Source organism: Cyanistes caeruleus, chromosome 5, assembly GCF_971803275.1.
Source record: "Cyanistes caeruleus chromosome 5, bCyaCae1.hap1.1, whole genome shotgun sequence".
Classification (NCBI taxonomy): Eukaryota; Metazoa; Chordata; class Aves; order Passeriformes; family Paridae; genus Cyanistes; species Cyanistes caeruleus.
The window spans coordinates 11,841,278-11,867,825 of record NC_141705.1 but is presented as its reverse complement, the minus strand read 5'-3'; the positions used below and the strand labels follow the sequence as shown (position 1 = coordinate 11,867,825).

Sequence of the window (26,548 nt, the reverse complement as noted above, 5' to 3'; positions counted from 1 at the left end):
TTTTTTGTTATTGCAGTGCTAATGAAGTCTGGTAAAGCCTTTTACTTGCAAAAGGATGTGAATGTGCGCAGAGCTGTCACAGAGATGTGCCTCCTCACGGGGATCTTCCAGTGGCCCTGATGCTCGAAGTTCTTGTTTTCTCTGAAGATAGTTTGGAGTCAGGAATTTGCTTGCTTCTGAAATAGTAACAACTTGAAAAAAACCCTTTGCAAGAACAGCCAGTCTGTTTTGCTTTGGGTATCCTTATTAACATGCAGTAGATTTTATTATGTTATTCTGTCATGTTTTCCTTTTTATTCTTAGATATATTTTAGAACTTGCTTGATATTTTTCCATTTAAAATGGACTAAATATATATATATATATAAATTAATCTCTTGTTTGTCTGTTTTTATATTTTATTTCCCTGGTAACTGTCTCAAATGATGATACAGATCCATCCTCTCAGGCTTTAGTTACAGTCTTACAGTCTCTGCGTAGCTGAAAAGGGTTTGGGGAAGAACAGTTACTGCTTAGCTTTGGCATCAGTTGTAATTGACTTGCATGGCTTCTGTACATAAACACTTTGTTCTTATCTTTTAATATGATAATCTGTTCTTGGTTTGAATTTCAAGGTAACTGTACCCTTGTGATACAGAAGCATGTGATAATTTGTATAAATATATGCATATTTAAGGATGGCAGTGCATATCATTAACCTTATAATACATTTCAACGCACTTCAATGTTATAACCTCAATTGTTTTTCACATATGAAACATATCTCTTGTATTCCAGCAATGTTATCTCTGTTGGTATAGCTATGGTATTGTTCATGGCATCTGATACAAAGTGACCAGGAAAAACCACTTTTTAGGGCCTATGTTATTCCTGTTGCAGACATGTTTCGGCTCTTCTGGAATGAGAAGCTCAATATAGTTTTAGTTCCCAAACTATCACACTTTTTATGTAAGAAACAATCTGTACTTGATGGGCCAACACACAGGATATTAAGGTGGTAACTGTAAGGAAAAGCAGTAATCTCAGAATGGAGGCATCTGTGCTTTGAAGGTGCTGGAGCTGCCTGCTGATTGCAGTAGCAAAAATGCTTTTGTCTCAGTGGATTTTTTTTTTTTAAATGAGGGAGCAAAAATTTTAGTCAGTTTCCAGAAAAACCTGCCTTGAGGTGAGAAAATAATGGAACTAACTGCACAGTAGTACAAAAGAAAATTTTTTACTTTAATAATGCAGGCATGTCATGGGTGTAGAATATCTGTGCTCTTGGAGGAGCTGAGTGCTATCAAAAGCATCAGGACTGGTCTGTACTCTGTGTCCAGTTTTGGAAAAAAGCTGTGGTGTGAAGATGCAAGTCTGGCAAATCGCTTTATGATTAAAAACTAACAATGTCAATAAAACTAATCTAATTTTCAGTGGCTTTACATCTAACTTTATCACTGTTCATAGTGTTTAAGCTAGTAAATATTAGACATTTCAGAGAGACTTCAGAATTAATGTGTTTTGATAGCTACTTTTAAGCTTATTTAGAAAAATAATCTTTTGTGAAAGCAGATTAAATACAGTAAAAAGATACTATGTCTCCAAGCTTTTTGTGGTTTTTGGTAGTAATGTGTTGTAACAGGTGGGTAAAGAATGTGCACCAAGAGGTTTAGTGTCTTAGTCTTTTTTTAAAAGAGTGAGTCTGAATGATCTCCAGGAATGCTAAAAAAATGCCCTCTTTTAGAAGGTTGAAAAAAAATAACCTTTTTTTTTAATCTACTAAAAGTTGTAATTTAAAACAAAGTCCATTGCCTGGTATGGTGGTAATACTGCATGATGGGAAACTTCAAAAGGGGTCTGTCAGCACAACCACAAGAGGAGCTGGAATATATGATTAGGGTACATAAGGTTAGCAAATGTTCATTCTTCTTTTTATTATTATTAATCAACCTTTTTTCTTAATAAAACTTCTTGGGGTTTTTTTTTGTTTTTTTTTTTTTAGGAATTTGTTTACTAGAAAGCAGAGTTCAAGATTTGAAAAACAAAATGATGTGCGATGGAAGTTGTTTGGAAAAGTACCTCTTGGAGAAAACTTACAAAAAGACCCAAAGAAAATACAAAAGGTATTTGTTTAATTCTGTGTTAGAATTAGTGGTGATTGAAGAAGCCAGTTAAGTTTATGTTCTTTATATAGGACTCTGTAGCTTGTTTGTTTGAGTTGCACACAATTTTAATACCAGAAAAGGCTCTTAGTTGAAATTTTACTTCCGTTACAACAGTGCTGTTCATAAGAATGTGTTCTACTTGGTCATTACACTGAGTACGTGAGGCATGAAGAGCCTTCCTTAATGTGTCATAAGAGAACAAAAAACATAAGTGAAACTCACTTTTTTCCAACATTGTTGAAAGCAACATGAAGAACTGGTTCTACTATAGATGATCTCAAGCTCTTGGCTAGTGAATCAAATGATTTGCCTTTCCAATGGGGAAAATCTTGGAAATCCAGCTGTGTGGTCAGTAGTTCATGAGCTGCTCTTTCAATGACAAGAAAACAGCCTCTTTTAATCAGTCTGACTTGATCTGGGATTTTTAGATTGCATGTAGCCTTTTTGTGTTTGGAGCTTTTTCTGTATTTCAGTTGTCACTTCCTTGTTCAAGTGACTGTGGGAATAGTAATGTTTGCATGGAAAGAGACCATATAGTAAAACTTCAAAACCAGCTGCTGTGTGTAAAATGCAAATGATGATTTGAAGGATTGTGCTCCTTAATTCAGGGTAAAGTATTCTGAAAATCCACATGTTATGTGACTGTTCTTAGCTGTAGTTAGGCTGTTATGGTGAAATTGAGGCAGCTTTTTGAACTTGTCACTGTACTCAACCATTCAAATTTTATCTACAGCTTGCCTTGATACAATTAATGCTTCTGAAGTGTTCACCAAAGATTTTTGATGACAAAATTGAATAGGCTTAATTAGTGCAGTACTGACATTTAGCAGTGTATTTTATTGTAGTGCCTGTTCTTTAATAATTGGGTAAATAATTTATTAACATTTTGTGGTTGTTGCTGGTACTGTGAATATTTTTCCTTTGCATCCAAACTATCTTACATTACAGCTTTGAATGGTTGTATTAAATTTGTTACAAAACAGTCACTGTTAAATTATTATGTGGTATGGCATCCAACCATTAGTGAGATTTTGGCAAAATTGCAGTCTAAATTGTCTCCAGTGCCTCTTGGGTAACAATAACTAATCCTTCCTAAATGATCTGATGTTTTTTTGAAGTTATTTTTGACATTTAGACTTTGAGTCATGAGTAGTGCTGTAAATCACTAATTGAGCCTTACCAGCATCTAAAAGCACAGCCTGATTTAGTTGATCCCTCACCAAAACAACGGTCAGACAGGTTTTTTGAGCACATGAGCCTTTTCTCAAGCCCTATAAAAATTCTTGTGACAACACTCAATTGTTCCAACAAGTGTATATACAACATAGCATCATACTGCATTTTAACAATGTAGAAATTAAAATCTCTCCAGCTAAGATGTTGCTTGTCCTGTTTTTAATGCTGAAAATATATGTGTTAGTCTTCTGATGAGGAAGCAGTACTGGTATATGCTCAGGCTAGTTCCTTTACTGGGTCACTGAAAGCTTTTGTACAGTTTTTATCCAGTTAAATGCTTTAAAACTTAGAAGCTGTCAGAATGAGTAATCTTGGAGAAGCTGGAAATGCATTTGCAATGGAGATTTGCATGATTAATTTTTTATATCAGTTCTCTTCAGGAATTCTGCTTGAACAGAACTGGTTATGCCAGTTGCTTTTGCAACTGATGTTTGAAAACGCACTAAGTCAGATGACAGAACCTCACCAAGAATAACCACTGAAGTTAAATTCTCTTCTCTCCCAGTAGACTGTAGAACTGAGCTAGGCTTTGCAGCCACTGTTTCTTTTAGAAGATCTTTTCAAGCTTGGCAAGCACAGAAGTATATGTAAATACCATTTATTTGCAACAACTTCTCTATCCTCAGTTTTGTTAGTGAATGCTCTTCAAAAGAAATTCCATTAAAAATTCAAGAAGAGGTAACCAGCATATCATTTGATTGTCTGTCTTACGTGATCTGTCTTCACAGAACTTGTTTGCATGTGGCCAGTCAAGATTTTGTGTGTTAAAAGAATAAGGCATATAGAGAAAAAACAGATTTTGGCTAGATCCTAGAGACATGCTACACAGTGAAATTAAATTACTTTTTTTTATACTGTATTTATTTTAATTTTCTATAATAGCAAAATCCATTTTTAATCAGAAAGTTTAAGGTTTTTTTTTCCCCTTCCAAGTGTGCTTTGATCCTATGAGAGTTGTACAATTTAGCTTTTACTATATGAATTCCAATAAGAGCTCAATGGAATATCTTCATTTTTTTTTGAGTTTCAATAATGGTAAAATTCAGCACCTATAGCACTTGAGGTCTTTCAATTACAATCTTTACTCAAAAATTCAGGTCTAAATATTTTATGATCTCATTTTCTGACATTCCATGTTGGAATATTTAAAATTTTTAATGGCCTTTTAAGGTCCTTAATTAAAAATAACTATGATTTTTAACTTGGGGATTGTAATTTTCCCAAATGTTTTTGGTAATAATTTTGTAATGACTTGTAATTTTGTAATGATATGGCTATATGTGTGTGGGGGTCAACATTCCAGTCAATTAAAATCAATTGTACTGAAGAGGCTCACTCTGCAGCCTATGATAAAGTGAAAATGATCTCTTGAAACAGGAAAATAAATTCCTTGTCTCACAAATGACACTTTGTTATGGAATGAACAGTAAGGCTTATAACATTAGTGTAGGAAAAATTCCATAAGTTGAGTTGGGTTAATTATAAGTCAATTCAGTTTTCACTTTATTTAAGCTATAATCCTAGTTGATGAAGTAAAGTGATTTTATCAAAGTCTGGTTTTTTGTCTTAGATCTGTTAGATGGAAAAGAGTTTGAAAGCGACAGAGCCCAGCAAGAAATATGGAAAGAATTTACTACATCCCATGCTTTAGGCAGACAGCAATAAAATCCCCCATTACAAGGCTTGTGTTGGTTAAAAAAAGCCCAGAGCTGAGCAAAGTCCCCAGACTGCTGATGTGTGGAGGTTCTCGTGCAGCTCCATGTGCCCGAGCAGTGCGGGTGGAAGCTGTGCAGCGTGGGGGGCTGCCGCCTCATGTTCCTCATGCACACATCTGCAGCCTCTGCTGATGGCTGGCAGTGGCTAAAAATACAGAGCTTTTCTGAGTGTTTGCCTGAGCTGGGCTTTACTGCATTCACATGGCCCATTTGAGGCCTTTGGAAGGGAAGTGGTTGGTTCAAGCTGCTGCTGGTTCTGGCAGGAAGCTAGACAGCTTTGGATAGAGCACTGTCTTCTGTTTATATGGAGTTTGTCTTTGGGTAGCCTGGGTAAGTCTACGAAGACTTATTGATGGCTATAGCTGCCAATAGAGTGTGGACCTGATTTCTCTGAGCCTGAGAGAAGTACAGCCTGTCAGTGGCTGATCTGTTCCCAAGGGAAAGTCTCTTGAGAGCATCTCTCGCTCAAGGTCTATCTCTGTAAACAATTTCACTTTTTCAAAACAGTTCTGTACAGCTGTAGATAGTGTGTTTTTCTCTTGTCCCACCAATGAGACAAGAGGTGGTGTTCCTTTTACCAATCATGTTAAATCTGTAACGTAATACCCTATAAAAAACTAAAAAGTTCAAGAAATAAAAACCTTTCCTAACAACTCGTTCTAGTATACTATATAAAATCCACACTTATACATCCTGTCCAACCACAACAATAGGGTGAGTGTTTGCATAGACTTCACTGCTGCTTTGAAGCTAGAAACTGTGTAGTGCATTTTTTGTCTTCTGCATGGGAAGTCCAAGGGTGTAAATGAGTCACTTCCCGTGTTCTCCAGTGTTGGGTTCATTTCTACTTGTCAGCCTTCAAAAAGGCTTTAGATCTGTGTGGCAGAGTTCCTTTTTTTAACAAGAAGCAAGTGCAGCGTAAGAAGGTATAGTTACTCTTGTTAGTCTAATCTGTGCCTATTATTGTTACTTTCTCTGAAAATAAAGGTAAAACTAATTCCTCACTTAATAATTATAACCCAAAAGTTGCAAATTGCCTTAATGTGCTGCTCTTTCATGTCTTTCCTTCTGAACCAGTTACAAATACCTTTATTTTATTGTAATCATATGTAAAGGGCATCTAACTTTTGTGAAGGTAAGTAAAAATTAATAAAGAAAAGAAACCTACTATATCACTGATGATGTCCTAAAAAGTATTTTCTTTTTCCCCAACAAGAACAGTACTAAATAAATCGTTCAGCAATTCCAGTAGGTTGTATTAATCTACAAAGAGTGTGTTGCCCTTCTGTCATGAAAATCACCTGCCTCAAACAAAAATACTATCATATTTAAACAGATAAAGCAAGAGTAGTAGCTTCCATTCACAGTAAATGAAAGGGTGATTAAATACCATGTCAGGACAATTGTTCCTGAGTATTTTAATAATAAAAGCATTTAATATGACCCAGCCAGGTATCATCATCTAACGAAGTGTAGCTGACAAAGTGCTGCTTTTGATGCTGTTGGAACTTATTCACATATGTTAACAACATGTGAAAGTACAGAATATGTTACAAGCATCAGACTAATAGAAAACAGTAAGCTTTGAGTTTTGGTTTAAATAACTATTACAAGCTACAAAGTGTTTTTGAAAAGGAAGTGAGAGGTTTTTCCTCCTTTTCCAGATTTAAAGCTTTTATTTTAGCTTTCTCACTCTCTAGAATGCCTAGTAAATTGTGGGATCAGAAGTCTTGGAAGTTGGAGGGATCCTAAAGAGGTGTAGCAGACAGTGTTGGAGGATAAATATCTGCTTTCAGGAGTGAAGATACTAAATAGAGGTGTAAGCTTGGTTAGTTGCTAGTGCAGTTTCAATGTCAGCTGCTGGTCTCTGCTGCAGGATCTGTTTGAATGCTGGTCCTGTGTTTTGGGGGAAGTGCAGTAACTTTGAAGTTGTTCTCTTTTCTCAATACGGTTACTTTGTAGCCCAAGTTGATACTTAGCATTAACTGGAATATGAATACTGATATCACAAGATTATTTTTAAATGCAGGAAGCTGCAGATTCATGGAAAAATGATTGAATTTTGAGTATCAAGTACACAACTCTTTCTAACCCCAAAATTTCAAGGCCAGAGATTATGACTTTCCAGGACAGCTGATACATCAGTGAAAGTTTGTTTTTGCTCTCATTTGTGTTAAATAGGAATCCATCATGCAACTGGTATTTGTGTATCTTCCAGTGCTAATAGAAAGGTACTTAAACACTTCTTTGTGTAGTCAGGAAGCTTTTTTCCATGCACTGTCAACACACAGGAGGCTTTCAAATCCCTCCCTTCCCTTCCCTGCCCCACCCCCCCCAACTTCATGGGCCTTTGAATGAAAATAGATGTCTGTAGAGAGCAAGCCTGGAAATAACACCACATGCCTTTGGCTGTTGCATTGCACAAACACTTAGTAAAGCGTACCTGTGAAGCAAAACTGGCAATAAATTTTTGAAAGCAGGTGTGTAGTCCCTAAATACTGTGGTGGAACTGCCTATTCTAACTGGAGACTGAAATGTTACTGACATATAAAATTGAGAAAGCTTTGCTAGACTCCATTGTGCTAATTGTGTGTTAAGCAGAAGCAAGCTCCCAAGAAACTCAGCCTAAAGGTTTTCTATGTCTGTCTCCTAGTTTATACGTCTCAAACTTCATCTAAGATTAAAGCATGGGGGTTGGTTTTGAAAGGGTAACTCTTACCATGTTCACTAGCAACAACAAACAAAGCTGATGTTCTTTAGCTCTGCAAAATGAATGGAGGTACTGTGTGTTACTGGAAACCCTGAAGATATGGATGTAAGGATTTTGAAAACCCAGACTTGTACTTTTTCCTGAAGTGTCCTTCTGAAGGAAGACTAGCCAATTTTATGATCTCATTCTCCTTTCCTCTCTGAGGACTCTTGGTCCTATTTTTTGCCTTGATTTTATTGCAACCTTTCCATGCCTGTTAGTATTTCCACATAATTTTCTTGTGCTGTATTGAGAAGTTGTCACTTGAGCATGGCAAAGTTCAGTGGAAACAGCTTCATAAATATTAAAGCCTGAAAATAGTCATCACTTTAAGCCACACTATGAAGGTATGTTGCCCTCCTTCATATATTTATATTTGTGTGTAGCTTTAAAAAACTACAATTTTTTCTTGTCAAGACTGAACCTTAAGTTGTGAAGATGATTGTGTTCAGGAATATTAACATTCAGATATAGGTTTTTTTTGTAAAAGTAAACAAAGAATGCACAAAGATCAGGACAAATGATGAGAGAGAATATGGTGCACACTATGAGTACAAAAGAAGCTTTTATTGGGCATGAAAGAACCAGTCATGGCTTCAAAGGTAATTTCACAGATCAGAGAAGCAAACATGGGTGGAAAAAACACTCTGAGATTTTAATGCAGTAGACTTGTTTACTTATTTTTCTGTAATTCCCACAGCCAGACAAGCATCAAACTTGAAGAGGTCAGAGACCCTTAAAGATACCCAAGTCTTGATGAGGAAGCAGAAAGGAAATTAGCAGAGAGATTTAAAAATGGGAGAAGTAGAATATGGTTAAAAGTATCGAGTGAAGTACCATTCCTTCCACTAGTTTGGTGTTCTTGCTGGAGTCATGGAACTAGATACAAGTGTGCACATACTTACCTACAAAGACCACTGTTTGCAAACAAAAACAGTGACTGTGTGCTGTGGAGGGTCTCTGAACAGCATAAATACAAGTTGTTATGCATTGCAAAGTAGGTGGCATTTCTTGGGTGACTCTTGCACTATGTTGAAGATTACAACCAAAGAATTGGTATTTGCAACTGATTTGAGAACTTGCAAGATGAAATGTGATATTCCTGTGACTCCTTTCCTCTCTACCCTGGAGTTAACCTGGAGTTTTGGCCATTTCAGGGTGGTGTCAGCATCAGGTTGATGTGGCACGGAGACTTTTATTTTACTGTCTCTCTCAGAATGAGAGGGACAGTTGTGACAGGATCTTCAGCCACAGTAAGAAAGTGTTATTTGAAACTAGATAAGAAAGATAATTTTTCTTCTTCAATGTCAACACTAACGTGAAATGTCAGAAGAAAAAGTTGTTGAGACATTAACTGAAAGGATATGATGCTGAGACTATACAGATAATTAAGGTGGAGGGATCAATGAGCAGGCATACAAATTAAGTAATGCTCTCACATGAGGTCTATATCCAATCGAATTCCTGTTCCTAGAAGTGCTGTTTATGGCATATGCTGAAAGCAGGTGTTTATAGAATTTTATTCCGGCAGATGCTCACATGAAAATAGCAGTAAAATAAAACAACCATTTAGCTTGTATTGTCTTGCTCAGACATTTTCCAGATGCTTGTCCTGCTGGAGGCCTTTCTTGCAGATGTTTCCATTTGATTAACACTAGTACCAGATAGTGACAGTACCCAGGGAAACTGCGCACGTTTGTATGTGTGAATCAAATTGTGTGCTTTGCAGTGTTCTAAGCGGGAGGGTGTTGGTTTTTGTTGGTACTGTGACTCATGTTGGAGTCACTTGTAACAGTAACTGCACAATCTGATTGAATTTCCCGCTTTTGACAGAAAAAAGTTCTTAAGCAACATGGTTCATGGTATACTTTGTCTCTGAGTACTTCAAATATTTTTTGTCCTTTTTTTCTTTTTTTAATGAAGCATGTCACTCTATATAACCAAAACCCTCTTAAATTATTTACATATAGTGCAAACGAAATGTGAACCTGGAAGGTGAGAACCATCTGATACATAGCATGTTGAATGATTAGCAGCAACAGACTTTGAAACAGCAAACTGTTATTCTTTCTTGGAAGAACTAACCTGGCCTTGTCTATACATAGGTTTTAAATGTTCCGTAATCTGATGCCTCCGTTGCTTAAAATATGATGGTATAAAAATATGTATATGGAAAAATTGTTACAATAGTCCAGGGGCTGGAGCACAGGGCTGCAAAACAAAGTATGTGGCTTCTCACACTTTTGCTTTACTCGAAACTTTCTGTAAGACGTATGGATTATTTTATTCATTTAACTTTAGTGTGATTGTGTGGGATCACATCACTTGCTATCCCAGGTTCTGGGAGGAATCTGAAAGGAAAAATAGATGCTTTCCAGGGGAAAAGAGGCAAATTTCAGAATACTTGAAATGATGTCTACAAATACTGTAAGGTTTTCCTCACAGCTTGGCCATAGTACCTTATCTTTTACATTGCTTAGGAATTCCTAATTTGTAAAGTATGGAACAGGAGCATACTGTGGTACTAAAGATGAGAAAGATGTTCTGTTGGAAGATAAAACTTCACACATATAATGTTATTACAGTCAAATTCTATCATGTCATTGCTATCTTCTGCTCAGGTATCCTTCCTTTAGTGTAAGAGGATTAAACATATATGTATACACATATAGAGAGAGCTGTGTAAAGCAAGTAAGGCTGATGGTTCTTGAATCATTAATTATTAGTAGAGCAACAATGAAAGGGAACACTGAAGCACTGTTGAGGTAGTGATAAAACCTAAGAACCAGGAAAAAAATACTCTTCTTTTTACTTGTGCAGTTCTGGTCCAGCTCTTATTCCATTTGCTGAGTGAGGCCGGTGGAAAAAATAAAGTGTAATTAAATCTTGCACATAACCTGTTTAAGTAGTCTCGGGTACTATTGTAAATGCAGCAGCCTAAAAATAATGACTGATACCAACTGTAACATGTGGCCAGCTGTGGTTTGAGTTACAGGGAGTACTTCACTTTTCACCCCGCTGTATCTTCCTGTGTCACCAGGCATCCCTCTGTCCCAGGCAGTGCTTTGCAGAAGAGCTGCAATATCATTCTATTTTCAGTGTAAAAGCACAGACATCTACTGCAGGACTACCACTGTCCATCCAAGGGTGCTCTTCCTCAGGGGCTGCTTTTTGCTTGTGTTAATAGCTATACCTTTACTGGAGTGTTTTTTTGCTATGTGTGGTAACTTAGTTTCAGATAGTTCATGAGATAAAGCCTTAGCACTGGAGCCTGTAGTGTTTTGCATGAACTGTGTTGACTTGTGCTCTGACATGAGATCTTTGGATGGCAGGTGTCTGTAATTGGTGGTGGGAATGAAGCCAAGATACTTTTAAACAGTGAGCTGTTCTGTATTTGGCGTAGTATTGCTGCATCTGTGAAATAGATGTGAAGTCACAGGTTGAAAACAATAGCTGATACAACACCTAGCAATTCTGAGAAAATAAGTTAACTTATGCAAAACCACCCTTTGAAAGCAGAATACTTAAGTGGCTGGTTGTTTTCAGGTCAGTCCTTGCTGCTCGTTTTGGGATTGAGGATCAGACTTTGAGAAAGATCGTGAGCAATTCATCGTGGCAGCTGCAAACCGCAGTCAGTGGTATTTATGAATATGAAATCCTTAGTGCGGAGCTTAGGAAATGGCAACAGTTGCAGGTCAATAGATAACATTTTAAAATGCAAGTCCAACAAAGATTGAGCCACAGCAACTTGGGTGTCTCCACTGAGTTAAATAACAGAGCTTTAGGACAAATTAAAATTAAGGTTGATATTATGTCTGGATAGAGGCAAAATATTTGGCAAGAGGTAATATAGGAGTTGTCCGAACTGTAGAAGAGATTTATATATCTATCTCGTAGAGCTGTCAGAGGCGGACAAGGCATGAGTGGTAATGAAAAGATAATTGTGCTGTAGGAACCACACACTGCTGCTGTTCCTTCGGCACTGATGTAGGGGTTGGTGAGTTTTAGCTGCTTTTGCACTTAGGACAGGCTGCACTTCGAGGCTGTCTCAGCAAGGCACAGCAGCGGGACTCGGTACAAGCAAACGCCTGGCTTGGAGCCAGGGACACGGGGAGGGGCGGGCAGCAGTGTGGGAAACCACTGGACAGATGCCAGTGTTTGAGGAATGCAGCTGCATCCTAAACCAGCACCCGTAATGCTGAGCTGACAAAGACTGCGGCTAATGCAGACGAGCTCGTGCGAGGTTTGGATTGTCCGTCATGGACGCGGATCTGCGCCGGGCAGGGCACGGCTGCCGGGGCGGTCCGGGAGGCGGGCAGCGTGTGCCAGGCGGAGCCGTGCGTGCCCAGGCAGCGCTGGGCGAGGCGGAGAGGAGCGATGGTGTGCGGCGGCTCCGCGGGTGATTAGCGCGGCTGGCGGGGCGGGGCGGCCCGGCCGGACCCACCCGCGGGAGGCGGCCCGGGCGGGGCGGGCGGGCGGCCCGCGAGGCCGTGCGGGCCGGGGCGGCGGGAGCCAGGCCCGCGGTGCGGGGCGGGCAATGGGGCTCCGGCGCCGCCGCCCGTGAGGGACCGCAGCGTTCATGGTGAGCGGGGCGGCGCGGGGCAGCTGCGGGGCGCGGGGGTCGGGGCGGGCGGGGACTTGAACGCGTGTCGGTAAACCCGGCCTCGTCCGCTTCTCAGTCTCCTCACCGAGTCCGGGGGAGAACCGGCTAACCAGGAAGGGAATTCTCTTTGTGCGAGGCGAGACTCCGCCGGGGTGGAAGGCGGCGGCACAGCCCTGCCGGGTGTTCGGGCTGTCGGAGCGTGGGGGCTGCAGGCTGGAACCCCGGCCGTGCCGGCCATCCCTCCTGCCCTGCAGTGCTTCCTGCCGTGCAGCCAGAGCCCCGCAGCCTGGCGTCTGCCGCTCCGACACCCAACATGAATATTTCATATTCGGCTCCTTCGGGAAGTGGCTATCGCTAAACACGCAGGGCCAAAACAAGATGACCTTGATAGAGCAGTTTGTGTTATTGTACGTTCAGTTCTGCCGTGCTGCTGATGCTTGGCGGGGCGTGTGGGAAGACTCACAGCGCTCTTCTGGGTAGAGCAGTTGGTCTTTAAGCGCTTGCCCTGTGTTCTAGAGGGTTATTTGTGTCTCTCGGTAGGTATTGTTGAGGATCCTTTGTAGATTGGCTTGTTTTTCTTGAAGAATCGCAGAGGATCACTACGGTCAGAGCCTCTTGCATCTCAGCTGCAAAACTGGCAGGTTCCACCCAGAATTAAACTTGGTTTCGTGAGGCGTGTTTCTGTGGGATTTCTTTGTTTGCTTTGGATTATTTAAATCAGTGCTTTAATCTACAGCACGCTCTTATAGAACATCTACTAACCTTAGTTCAGCCCTTATGAACAGCTAAAGGTGAAACCTGGAAGGCAGCCTAAATGATCCCACTGATAAGGCTGTATTTTAAATCGTAAACCGTCAGCTCATCCTAAGTTGATCCTAAAATTAACTTGCAACCATGTCAGGTTAGTAGCCTCTAATTGCAGTATTTAAATTGCACAGTGTTTAAACAGATCCTGAATTATTTGTACCTGTGAGAGATTTGAGTCTGGTTTAAAAGAAAAAAGCTTGAAATGAGCTATTGTGTAGCTCAGCCTATTGCAGTATGCCTGTATGTGCAAATACTTGTACTTGCTCAGTCAGCAGATACTCTTAATATGAGTTTGTGGAGCCTTCAGTATGTTTCACTGCTGTACCATACATTGTGCTCTGAAATGACATTCTCTTCTCACTGGAATGAAAGATAATTTTCATGAGCTTCCGTTTTCTGTGAATTTTGGGGTGTTTGGATTTTGTGGATTTTTTTGCAGGGGGAACTGGGGTAGGAGGTTTTGTTTGTTTGGCGTTTTTAAATTTTCCCAAATTAAAAAGCAGTCTTGTAGATAATATCACCAGAGAACATTTTAATTCTTTTTTGGCTACCACTGAAAAGGATGAAATTGCTACAAAGGAATCATACTTGTAATCTGATCAAATGTGCCACTCCCATTTTTGTGCTGGTCTGGCTTTTTTACTGTAGGGTAGTGCTGAGTAGAACACCAGCAAATACTTGCTGAAAATGCATGGTGGGCTTTGGCTCTTCTGAGAGTTTGTGTAATTGTACTGATGTGCTGATACTGTACCTAACCATCCATATTTAGAAATAAAACATTTCCTTAACCAAGAAATTCTTGTAAGGAGATGTGTAGTGCTGTTCTTGAGAACTTTGTGCATAGCTGAAAGTGATTTCCAAATCAGTTTGGGTGTACAGAATGAAATTCCCATTGCAACCCAGTGTGGACATTATTTTCTCACTTTCCAAAAGCAATTTTGTCTCCAGCTGGCTTTCAGTGAAAGAAAACCCTGAATATAATTTTTATAAGTCAAAATTAAGCAGCTTTTCTGGAACTTCTACTATAATAAACATTGGGTGCATATGTTTTAATGTCAAATTCTGAGATGCTTTAGGGAGTAAGAGAGGTTAATGTTTGACTATGCTAATTTGTGAAAAAGGAGTCATTAAAAATAAGTCTCCTAATAGAAACTGGGAGAAAGAAAAGCTATTTGCTTCATTCCTATCAGTGGATTTACTCTGCAGCTGGTGCAGCTGAAGCTCATTATGATGCTGCACTTACACACTGGTCACTTGCAGTTGTTTCCTGGTGCAAGTGACCAGTGTAAGACTACTGCCTGTGCTTTCTGAATATGCTCTCTATCTATACCTTTTTTACAGTATTTTTTTGCTTAATTTCTTGAGATTTTTTTTAGTGAATGGCTTTGTCAGCATGAGCACTGTCCTTTCACTTGACAAAGCTGAGTTCTAGTCCATAGTTTAAATGCATTTTCCTTGGTTCTTTTCCTTGTTTTCAAACTGATGTCATGCATAGCAGTATTAGCTGGTATTAATGAGCCAGACATTCCAAATTCGTGACCATGTTTCCCATTACAGCAATGTAGTCATCATAGGATTGATTGTTGGAGCAGTGCCCAGTTAATAGACAAGGAAAAATAGGGATTTTCTGTGTCCTGAGGGCTGCACAGACCTGTACTCATGAGTCCACGGAAGTTGTTTGAGCTAGGATTGAACTGTACAACACAGAGTGGAAGACCAAGGCTGTGTTTGTCCACATTCAAGACATCATGTCTTGTTTTCATCTATCCCCTTTATGAAGGTGATTTGAGACAGCCTTTTTGGGAGGGGTGGATCTCGTTTTAGTTGCTGAATGAACCTTATTGTGTTGGAAATGTCCTAAGCATTGCCCAAGGAAGTTTTGATGAAATGGAGAGGTTAGGTTGAGAGAAAGAAAGCAGTACCATTTGAGGTACTCTTTGTGCTATCAGGAAAAGGTCCATGACTGGAACACTCTTCTTAGTGCTCATTGATAATATACATTTGTGTTTTTCTAATTTTTTTTAATAGAAATGGTATTAAAAAGCAGTACATGCAAGCCTTTGCATTTTGGAAGCTGCAAGAATCATTATAAAGTTGAATACAGAAGTAGCTATAATGTGGATGTGATTTTTCCATAGGATTGTTTGACCATGTTTGTTGTTTGTATATCACTGATACTTTGCATGCTTAATGTTTGCTGTAGTACTTCAAGCACTGAATTACATGGAAGTTGTATAAAGGTTATTTTATCCCATTAGGTCACAGTTTTAGTATAGTTTTTTTAAACCCATGTTTGTAGGCAAAATTAAAATAAAATGGTACCTGAATGCCAAGTCCTCTCCTATAGATGAGGGTGATGCAATAATAAAAGGTAGAAGGAACTCTCCTCTCAGGACAGTCAATTTAAACCAGGTTCTCAGGACTCATCCACCTGAGCTTTGAATGCTTTCATGATTGGGAGTTCTGTCACATCTCAGGCAACTTGTCCCAGTGCTTGCCACCCCTCCCTACAATGCCTTTTCCTCTGGAGGCTGAGCAAGCCTGGTTCTCTTGGCCTCTCATCATATGGCACTAGCTCCACACCTTGACTCCCAGTGCCTGTTTCCTAGTCTTGCTCCAGTGTGACAGTGTCTGATTACAGGCACAGGTTAGCATGTTCTGCTCTGCTGTGATTTAGGATTGTGCAAGGCGTTGTACTGAGTGTGGACTTTGTCTTAACACTGATTTTAACCTTTTTTTCTCTCTTTGTTGTTGAGCTGTTGCATATGAAAACAGCTTGCATAGGAGAAATGTTAGAAGGAGATTTTAAGACATGGAATTTATGGTAATTCTTTACTTTTATTTCAAAACTGTGCAAATAGAAAAAAATATTTTAAATAGGTCCTATTTTTGTACCTCAGATAGTATCTGCTGTTCGTAAACTCTTTCTTAGTAATACTTTGTAAAAGCAGTCTGTCAGCCAGAGGAACTTAAGATGTTTTTACAAATAGAAAGACTGGAAAAAGCCATCAGGACTCACTCCTGAATATAAATTTTGTCATTGTTTTCAGTGTTGAGATTGCTGTAGCTGAAAAGCTTCAGAGGGACTGCAGTAGGGCTGAGATGTGAAAGTATTACCTTGCAGACTTTTGTAGATCCCTTTTAAGATTCTCAAGTGCACCATGTGGTGCTCTCCACTTTTTTTAAGTTTCCCTGTCCTTTTCTTCTCTAGGAATATGAAGAAAAAACTGGACGAGCTCAGAGACCACTTTCTCCTAAACAGAATGTGAGGAAGAATCTTGATTTTGAACCACTCTCCACTACAGCACTTATTTTAGAGGACCGACCAGCGTAAGTTTTGGAAGAGCCACAATGAGGGTCTTTTTAAAATTAACCTAGCAAAGATTTTCTTACTCAGTGTATTTGCTTACTCTAACTTCAATAGGTTATTAGAAACATAAAGTAGATTTTCTTTTCAGACTAGTGAATATGAAATTGTGTTGATTATGAGAAAAATTACTCAAACAGAAGGAACTTTATTTTATATTAAAAGCAATGGCTTTTTGTGAAGGGAGTTAATTAGGGTAGCAGAGTTTTTGTTTTGAGTAATTCTATCTCCTAAACATGATTAAGGGATTTTTATTTTCCATGAGAGAACCTGAGCATAAAAACAAAGGTGGTATATGCTAAAGAAATTGAGAAGCAAGAATACAGTGTCCTGTTTACATAGAGAAAGTCCACACCTCCATAAATAATGAAAAAGTATAGTGATTGCTCTGCAGTGAGTTCAGCATCACATTTTGAGCACTGTCAAGCACTTGATGAGTTGTTTCATACCTTTTATTGCAAGATTTTTGCATATGCAGACTGACTCCGAAGTGATTTACTGGCAGCTGCTTTACCATGGTTTTCTCCTGAATTACACAAATTCAGCCATGCTTAGTCAGTTTATGATTATGGATGTGATCTGGCTTTATGGACATGACATCTGCATTTTTAGTACATCTGTGCATTGGTGTGAAGAACTGGCATAACATAAATCTGTGTTTTCATCAACCACCTGTATGAAAAATGTTCATATCAAAGTAGTCTAATTGTAGGGTTGCTTAAGTAACTTACTGGTTTGGCTGATGGGACTATGTGGCAAGACACTGGGAGATGTAGAAAAATGTGATTGTTATAGCAGGCTTTATTATGCACAACTGGAAACAAAACATAACTAGCTTATCTGTTGTATTTAAAACCTGTCGGTTAAAAATCTCTTTTTTATGATATAATCTGAGTAGTAGAGTGCTCAGACAGGTGGAATTAGTGTTACATTACAGGATGTTCAGATTTTGCTTTCTTTCCTACTGGTGATAGAGTGAGAGGAACTTCTAGCAGAAAGGTATTTTTAAAACTGAAGACAATTGACACATCACTTTTTTCATCTAATGGGAAAACTGCTCTGGACAGTGCTGTCCTCTGACTCTCACTAAGGAATCTTTTTTGAATTGTTTACCTACAGTTTGCATACTATTTTTTTATGTTTACCTATTAGGCTTTCAGTAGTTTCTTTTTTAAGACTTCAGATAGAAAAGTGGAGTGAGATGATTTTCTTTTTTTCAAAATACCTGCTTTGGATTTCACACTTATTTGTAGGGCTTAGGTAAAACTTCATAGTAAAAAATGAATAAATATTCTATTGTGCCTCTAGCTTCAACTGGAAAAACTATTAGTTGAATTTTAATAGATACTTAATATCATCTCACATGTATTTGGTGATGTTAAGATGTAGGGTAAATAATTTGACTGGTAGAATTTAAGTTAGCAAAACTTGACTTATTTGATCTGGTTTTCCTTTCCGAACTTCCCCTAATTTAAACAATTTCTAAAGACTTGGATAAAAAAAAAAGATGCAGATCAATTTACGAAAGTGAAACTGGAAAAAGAGGCGTCTGTTTAGCAAACCAGCATTTCACCAATGTGAAAATTTACTTTTGTTTTTCTAGCAACAATCTTGATTTGGAAAAATACTCATAGGCCAGTATCACATGGTTGTGTACATTACAGGCACTGTGATTACATAAATAGTAATGTTAGCTGTTAATGGTGTTGGGAGCTGTCAGCTGCCTGATGTGTGACACCTTACAGGAACATGAAAGTGAATTTTTGCATAGCTTTTCTATTAACCAGAGATATAAACTGTCCTAGGAATGAAATACAGTATTCTACAATGGAGAAGAACAAAATAGGCATTTCCTGTTTTGATGTTTTGCTGATCCTGTAGTTGTGAGATATGTATGGTCATGTTAGTTACAAATATGATTTGCTGAAAGGTCATGGGTTCTGACATAGGAACACATGCATTTGTGTGGCAGAGCCTTAATCACACATCAAAACGTTATGTTAGTGTTAATAAGCAGAGGATATTGAGGATGGCTCCAGTGCCACTTGTTGCTCTGGAAGAGAGGGGAAGGCTTTAAGTCTTTAAAATAGAAATGGGGTTTCAGAGAGCAGAGTGGAAAAGGCTGGGTTAGGGAGTCATTATGTGTGGGTAAAGAAAGTTGCAGATGTAACTCTTAGACAAGGTGAACAGTAAGAAAGAGTACAGTCTTATATCTTGCTAGTTCAATTCAAAACCAGCCAGCTTTGTATATACCAGTAAATTCTCTTTAGGAAGATTAGCCTGTGGGTTCAGTTGGTTTAATAATAAAAATGCTGAAATTACCAAACATAAGGAAATTGCTCAGCGTATTTTGTGTATAAACGTAGTTATAGCTGGTCAGTGTTCTTCCCTTCTGCTGACTCTGGCAAAAAAAAAGATTCTTTCCAAGGATCTGTTGTTCTGCTCTTTGACTGGAAATTTTGACAGGAAACAGAGTGTGCTTTTCATTTAGAAGTGTCTAGAATTTTATTTATACAGTCATGCCAACTGTAAATGCTTTTTTTTTAGGAACCTTCCTGCAAAACCAGCAGAAGAAGCTCAGAAACACAGGCAGCAGTACGAAGAAATGGTGGTTCAAGCAAAAAAAAGAGGTGATGGAATTTCTTGTCTTCAAAAGAGAAAAGTATAGGGGTATTTCTAAACCTGCAATGCACTTTTATCAGTCTGTTGCTCTTTAATCTGAGGCATCTCTGCCACCTCCTCAAAGAAAGATCATTCCCAAGAGAAAGGAGCAAAGGTAGTTTTCTTGAAAAGCCCCAGCCCCAGACTGAAAAGAAAATGGTCCTAGAATCCAGCAGGAAATAATTTTTTAATCTATAACTCTTAAATGAGTGGCATCTATTTGTGGGTTTAAAAAATATTGAAGTAGATTGTTGGTCAAATTAGTGAAGACTGGACTTAAAATTGCAGGATATTTGTCAATTTCATGCTGGAAACAACCTGTTCAGGCTGTAGTCCATAAACACATAATTTTCCACATGGGAAAATATATGCAGTTATGTTAATTTGATAATCGCTCGCTTGAAACTTACAGCTTTCTCATGGATTTGCTCCTAATTTCTTGGTTGATAGTTTTCACAGAAGCATCTTAGTAACACTGTACCATGAACATGAGGTAGAGGTGATGTAGTGGTTTCTTTTGCCTGATATTTTTGACCATCTGGGTTTTCTAATTAAAAACAAGCATTGCAATAATAGGAGATTCAGACTCAGGTTTTGCATCCACTGGGGGCTACTGGAAATATTTTTTTTCCAGCTGGCCAAACCCTTGAACCGTATGAAACAGTGAAAAGGGTATATGAACACAGGACTTACCTGCATTCTGCAGTTCACACACTAATAGAAGTATCCTCTTGTGATTTTGGATATCACTACCAGTGAAGTTCTAACTTCATGTGATTCTTGTTCAATATATCTACTACTGTATGTGTAGTCAAAAGGAGTTTCCCTGTTCTTTCTTTGCATGTAGAGTGGGTGGGTTGGGGAAAATAGGATGATTGTTAAGCAATGGACCAGGTCCTTGTGCTATCTTCATTGAACTGGAGTATGTTATTCTGTCCAGATAAATACCACGACAAACCCATTTTCCCTAAAGCCACTCCAGATGAACAACTTTGCAGAGCGATACATTATCTAGAGGTCAGGATATCAAAGACTGTAAAGACCCTCTTGTTGGTAAGAGGAAAATGGAAAGCCTGCATTTCAGCAGGCTTGCAAAGTGCTTGTATCAAACCTGAAAAATTGAGGCAGTTGCTATGGTTCTGCTCAGGATTAGCTTCTGTGGGGCTTTAAAGTCGACCCATCAGGTAGAATGTGTCCATTCCAAAGACCTTGTTCATGGTACTGCTGTTCTTCAGTGAGTTGTGCTTCCCAGGTGAGCACCGCCTCATACTGTAGACAGCATGTGAATGCACACCCATGTCCTGCTCTAGAGACTGCCTGTGTTTGTCTAGCAGACTTGCCAGTGGAAAAACCAGTAGCTAATAATGCACGAAGAAATACCGAGTGATAATTCAGAACCACAAAATACATCTAAACTAGACATGAAATATGTTTTCTTGTTAATGAACTGAGGGTTACCATTTGCGATGTATAACATTTAGATTATTCATAGGCAAAGTAGCATTGAAAATGTGGCTCTTGTGATTTCTTGACAGTGTACTTAAATTGCAATAGAAAAATGAAAACAAAATGAAAATTTGTATTCATTTGACCTGTAGTTCTGAGTCTGCCATAAAAGGGGTGGGGCTTTATTAGGAAATACTCTGACCTGTTCTACTGGGTGAGGCTGTCTGAGGTACTCATTCAAAGTTAATAGTGTGGTCAGATTTGAAGAATCAAAGAAATCATTCATTATCTAATTCCCTTTGTTCCATCTGTTGAAAATGAAATAGTTCTAGTTTATTCTTTATTCACATTTGCAACCACTGCTCAGCTTGCTGTGTGCTTGGGAAATTTTCAGAATTTGAACAGTCCACTGTACTTTAGGGTGAACATGGTGTGCTTTACATGGTTCCATAGCCATGACTAACTGAATATTTAGTTCCTGGTTTTATTAACTTAAAAAGGAAATTCCTTTTTTGCAGAGCTTAAAGAAGCCCAGAAGAGAAAGAAACAACTGGAAGAACGCTGTAAACTGGAAGACAGCATTGGCAATGCTGTTTTAACTTGGAACAATGAAATCTTACCCAACTGGGAAACTATGTAAGACAGTATGTTATATTGAGTTTTAATTAAAAATTGCAGTCTATATCCTGAAGAGAAGCTGCAAGTTGGGAAGCATAATTTTTAAATGCTCTTGGAAGCTTTTGTTAGAAAATCAGTCTTGGACAGCTACAAAAGAAATAAGCAACATCTTTATTTCTATAAGGTGATTGGAAGTGATGCAGCGCTAAGTCTTCTTACTAGTCTTTAATGAAGGCTCAAGATACTCAGAAACTTTGCAGCACTGAGGAGTCATCTGTGGTAGAGAATGTAAAAGCATAAGGCATAGTACTTGAACATCATTCTTTTATCAGAAATGAGCTTTCCTTGACTGTTTGAGCCGTTAATGTAATATCAATGTAGATTGAAGTATGTGGGTGGTTTGTGAAGCCTCTTTTATTCCAGAGTGGTGTACATGCTGGGATAATCAAATGATAGAAAAGCAAAATAGGGAAACAATTATTTATATTAAGTGCTAGAGGATTTCCTCCAAAGACATGGCACAGGCAGTTGGTAAAGTACCTTGGTGATCTTTCCTAGTCATCTTAAAAAAAAAACAGTCCCCAGTGCTTCAAATATAACTACCACAACAACATAAACTATAAACTAACAGCACTCAGATTTGCAATTTGCTTAACTATGGAATTCAGCTGTTCTGAGAATATATATTAAATACACAGAATTTGTTGGAAAATATGTTTCTCGAGAACTGAAGTGTAATAAACTAAGTCTAAACAAATTGTAGATTTACATGTTTGTTGTTAGTATTTGAAGATGAATCTGTTATGGTTGCTGTAAAGATTAGGTCACCTTTTCCTTTATTGGTTTATAAATTCAGAATTCCCAAATGTTTCCACTGTTTTATATTTTAGTTTTCAGAATCTGCTGGAAGATAAATTAATTTGTTGTGGTTTTACCACTTTTCATTGGTGCTTAGGTGCTATTTTGTTCCTCCTTCTGGGCTCTGAGGTTGCTGAACATCAGCTACATCCATTTCAGAGACTGTTTTCTGTTAAAATGTCTTCCAAGCTTTCACCTAAAAGTTAGTCCATGTCACATCTTCATGCATTTTTTTCAGAGGCACAGAACTGCAAAGATAGGTGGGAAGCTGCATGTCTGTTTGCACAGCAGGGTGATGACAGGGCAGAGGATAGACCTCCATAACTTGTTTCGGTACTTAGTCTTGTATGGAGCTGTCTAGTCTTTAGCACAAGCAGTGGGACAGGTGTGGACTTCCTTTCCATTTGTTTTCTTTTTCCCTATGATTTTTGCTAATCAAGTGTGGCTGCAGATTATGTGTATTGTACTGCTGTGCTTCTGTCAATATAAAGCCATTACATTGGAAGGAGGAAAGATTTTGTATGCAGTTCAAAGCAAAATAGCACTAAAGAGTCTGTATTTGCAAATTGTATTTGACTTCTTGGGCCATTGATGTTCATTTTGGTTTGAATCCCATCAGCAGTGGTAGGAGGATATAGTTGCAGTTCAGCTGGCAACAAAATATTTCTTGGAATAATCTGTTTTACTTTAAACAGGTGTTGTTCCCGTAAAGTCCGAGAACTGTGGTGGCAGGGCATTCCACCGAGTGTGAGAGGCAAAGTCTGGAGCTTGGCAATTGGAAACGAGTTAAACATCACCCATGGTGAGGCTGCTGTTTAGTCAACATTTTTTACAAAGTGAAATAGCAAGGGGACGTTCTCGTATCTGTTGTAGTGTGGGCATGAGGAAATGTTATCTAGTTATGCTTTTTATATGCTGCTTTGATGTGTTTTGTCCAAAAATACAGCATCTTTTAATCTTGTAGCTTTTTATAGGACTGCTGCTGTGAATTGTTTCTGAGTATTTGTGTCACAGTGTCTTACTTTGATGTTGGATGGAGATGGTCAGAATTAATGACCACTGGGTTTTTTTTAAACATAAAATTGTTGTTAATTTTGAAATGCCTGTGAGTATGTGTTTAATGTATTTCCTTTGATTTGAAGACAACAGAGATTAAAAAGTGATCACAAGAGATTGTGAGAGATTAAAAGACCCCTGGCAAGATTTGTACTTCAATTTGTGAAAATAGAAATAATCCATTACTTCTGAGTACAGAAAAATTCAGCTCCGCAAGACTAACAAATGTAATTAATTCAGACAGGGAAATGACTGCCTGCTCCTGCTGTATAGCGCTGCTTTTCTGTACATTGTTCAGTTACCTTGGGTGTAGTTCTTACATGTAATTTGCTAGACTTTCCTAATTATCCATTCGGCCTGTAATTTTGAATATCAGTGCTCTGCAAGGAAAAGCAAATATTTGAACATAAAATGCAACTTGGATTGATTGCATTTCCTTTTCACTTAATATGAAGTTACTGGTGAGTGAAATATGTCTTTCAAAACTGTAAACCTGTTAGAAGTTTTCCTACTGTTAATGCCTGGGGCAGCATTGCTCACGTGGTGGGTGGTTAGTGGACATGAGCATGTACAAATAGTGGACATGGTTTTGTGCTTTTCTTTTTCCAGAACTGTATGATATTTGCCTGGCTCGTGCCAAAGAGAAGTGGCGATCACTTAGTACAGGAGGGGCTGAAGTAGAATGTGAAGGTATGCTTTTTGTAAACGATTTATGCTGTGTTACAGAATAAGACATTTTGTAATGTAGTTCCTTAAAATGAAATCACATATTTTAAACAAGAACAAAAAAAAATCGACTATAAAGAATGGTAAAAATGGTAAAAAGAAAATGTCTTATGGAGAAAGCAAGGAATAACTGTATTTTTCTCAAAGAAATTCTGGTGTTGTACAAAACTCACTTGTTCGGGTTTTTTTTATAAACAATCTCTGGGTACAGTTCTTATTATGACGCAAATTTGTAGGAAAACTACAAATAGTAGTTTGGGATTATAATTTGAATTGCAACACTAAAATACTTTTCTGCATCTATAGTTTTGGGACTGCAGTTCAGGTTAGAGCAGAAAATTGCATTTTAGTCCCTTTTTTCAGCTTTGAGCTCAAGTCATTGGTGTGTTTCAGAGGGCAGTATTTTGGGGTTTTTTTGCAGACAATGTAGTTTGAGATTTTCTAATTAATTTGGAAGAGTTGATTGTTTTTGAGAGATTTTGAAACACATGCAAATGATTGCAATTGCCTTCAGTAAGTAATTATGCTGAGCAGAGTTAAAAAGGAGAACATACATACTGGCATTTATAAGCAGAAATATTTTGTTTGGAAATTCCCACTTTGTTCCCTTAAATAAGATAACATCTAGTATGTTTCCAGCTTCCTCTTGCACTTTATTTTCTGGAGTGTAGATGCTCATGTGATTGATACAAGCATTGTCTAGTGACAACTTGCTTAGTAAACAGCTGTAGGAAATTCCCATCTATCCATGACAGAATACCAGTAAGACATCTTGATACCAGAAAGAAGACTAATGCTATATGATATGAGATCTGTTCAGTTATGGATAGTGTCAGTAACAAGATCTACAAAGACTAAATAAACATGAATCTGAAAGGAGAGCTTTCACAGTAGTTGAGATAGGTGGCATCCATCACAGCCTGCCCCTTTAGGACTTCCCTCTTCCATCACAGCTTTTCCACAGAGACAGCTACTTCAGGATCCACTGGGAAGCCTTGTTGGAGGTGCGGAGGTCACAAGTTAATAGGCTTGTATCTGTCTAATGATTTGTCAGCAGATATAGCAAAAGTGTCACTTTGCTTCAAAACATATTGAGGGTCACTGGGCACTGTGGGGCTGTTCTAGGTCAGGACTTACTTTCTGCTTAGCCTGTCTGCTGAATTTGGGGAATTATTCTGTCTGTAGCCTTATTCCCTAGCATTCACATCAAAATAAATGAATTGTGCAAAAGGTAAACCTTACTGGAAAATAAAAACAAGAGCAAGTGTGCGCTAACCTTTGTAATACATGTTGTAACTTTGGCTTTTGCAGATGCTGGGTTTTCTGCAGCTGATAGAGAAGCAAGCTTGGAGTTAATAAAACTGGATATCTCAAGAACATTTCCTAGTCTCTGTATATTCCAACAAGTAAGCAATATTAACTTTTGCCTTGACATCTCGGGGAAATTAAGTTTACATACTCTGGCCTGTCCTTTGGTTGGAACAGGCTGTTGAGTTCTGAAGGAGCACACTTCTTGAGAGGAGAAAGTTCCTATAGATTTTGGAAAACTAGAAATAATCCAGAGGAGAGTAACATCAAGATACATGCAAAATCCCAAACTGTTTGGTAATTATTCTGATTATCTAACCTAGTTCATGCTGGTTTCTGTCTGATGAAGTGATGCAGGTGAGTGTTCCAAAGTCAATAAATCAACACTGCTGGTTATAAATACACCATGAGAGAGAACATCTCAAAGGGGACTGGTTGGCCTTTTTTGGTTTTATGCAAAACTGATTTAACTTGTATGGTTTTGGTGTGTTTTAGTGACTCAATTTAATCAGATTTTGTCCTTCTATGCATAGATTTCAGCAGCCCTATAAAAAGTTTAGATTGTGATAAATCAATGTTTTTTAGGAAAAAAACTTTTCCCTTTGGAAATTCTCAGTCAGAGAATTGCAGTACTTAGTGCAAGATATGGCAGCTGTTAATAGTCAGCAATGTGAAATTCTTTTTAGCTGTACATGTCCTTTGTAATATGCTCTTTCTGTGTTATGGCATATTGTTGTTTTGACTGTTTTCTCTATGGTTGACTTTTGCCTCCTGTCTCAGAGACAATTATGTGGTTTGCATTATTGTTCTACTTCCTTAGCACTATTGCCAAAGTGCTGCTGAGCTGTAAGCAATCTCTTAGGTTTGCATTCCTCTTGTTGTATAAGTATTTAATATGTAATCAATGTATTGGATGAACTGTATGTTATAATAAATGGGGTTTGGAGAGTTTCATTCTGTTAAAGCTAAAATTGTTTGGAAGTTCAGCTGTTCTAAGCTACATTGGGAAAGAGTGTGTCTCTTGTCAGTGCTAATAGAGACCATCTGTAGCATTGAAAGTTTTTTAACATGCTTGTTGTATAATCAGATGTATTGTGCTGTTTTTGTTTAATTATAGGGTGGTCCTTACCATGACACATTGCACAGTATTTTAGGAGCCTATACTTGTTACAGACCTGATGTAGGCTATGTAAGTAAAGAATTTATTTTTTCAGGGGTGGGGGGAGGGAGGTACTTTTAGGGGGAGGAAGGATTTTA

At 38.3% G+C, this 26,548-nt stretch overlaps 1 protein-coding gene across 1 annotated transcript in view; it reads left to right on the top strand.

Moving 5' to 3' along the window:
* Window positions 1–26,548, top strand: part of TBC1D14 (TBC1 domain family member 14) — a 64,779-nt gene that overhangs the window by 19,372 nt on the left and 18,859 nt on the right. The window contains exons 3-10 of the mRNA XM_086891240.1: window positions 1,979–2,099; window positions 16,463–16,581; window positions 19,166–19,248; window positions 21,244–21,361; window positions 22,897–23,003; window positions 23,867–23,947; window positions 25,295–25,389; window positions 26,409–26,480. Coding sequence (XP_086747366.1) covers window positions 1,979–2,099; window positions 16,463–16,581; window positions 19,166–19,248; window positions 21,244–21,361; window positions 22,897–23,003; window positions 23,867–23,947; window positions 25,295–25,389; window positions 26,409–26,480 — 796 coding nt within the window. The remainder of the gene's footprint in view (window positions 1–1,978; window positions 2,100–16,462; window positions 16,582–19,165; window positions 19,249–21,243; window positions 21,362–22,896; window positions 23,004–23,866; window positions 23,948–25,294; window positions 25,390–26,408; window positions 26,481–26,548) is intronic.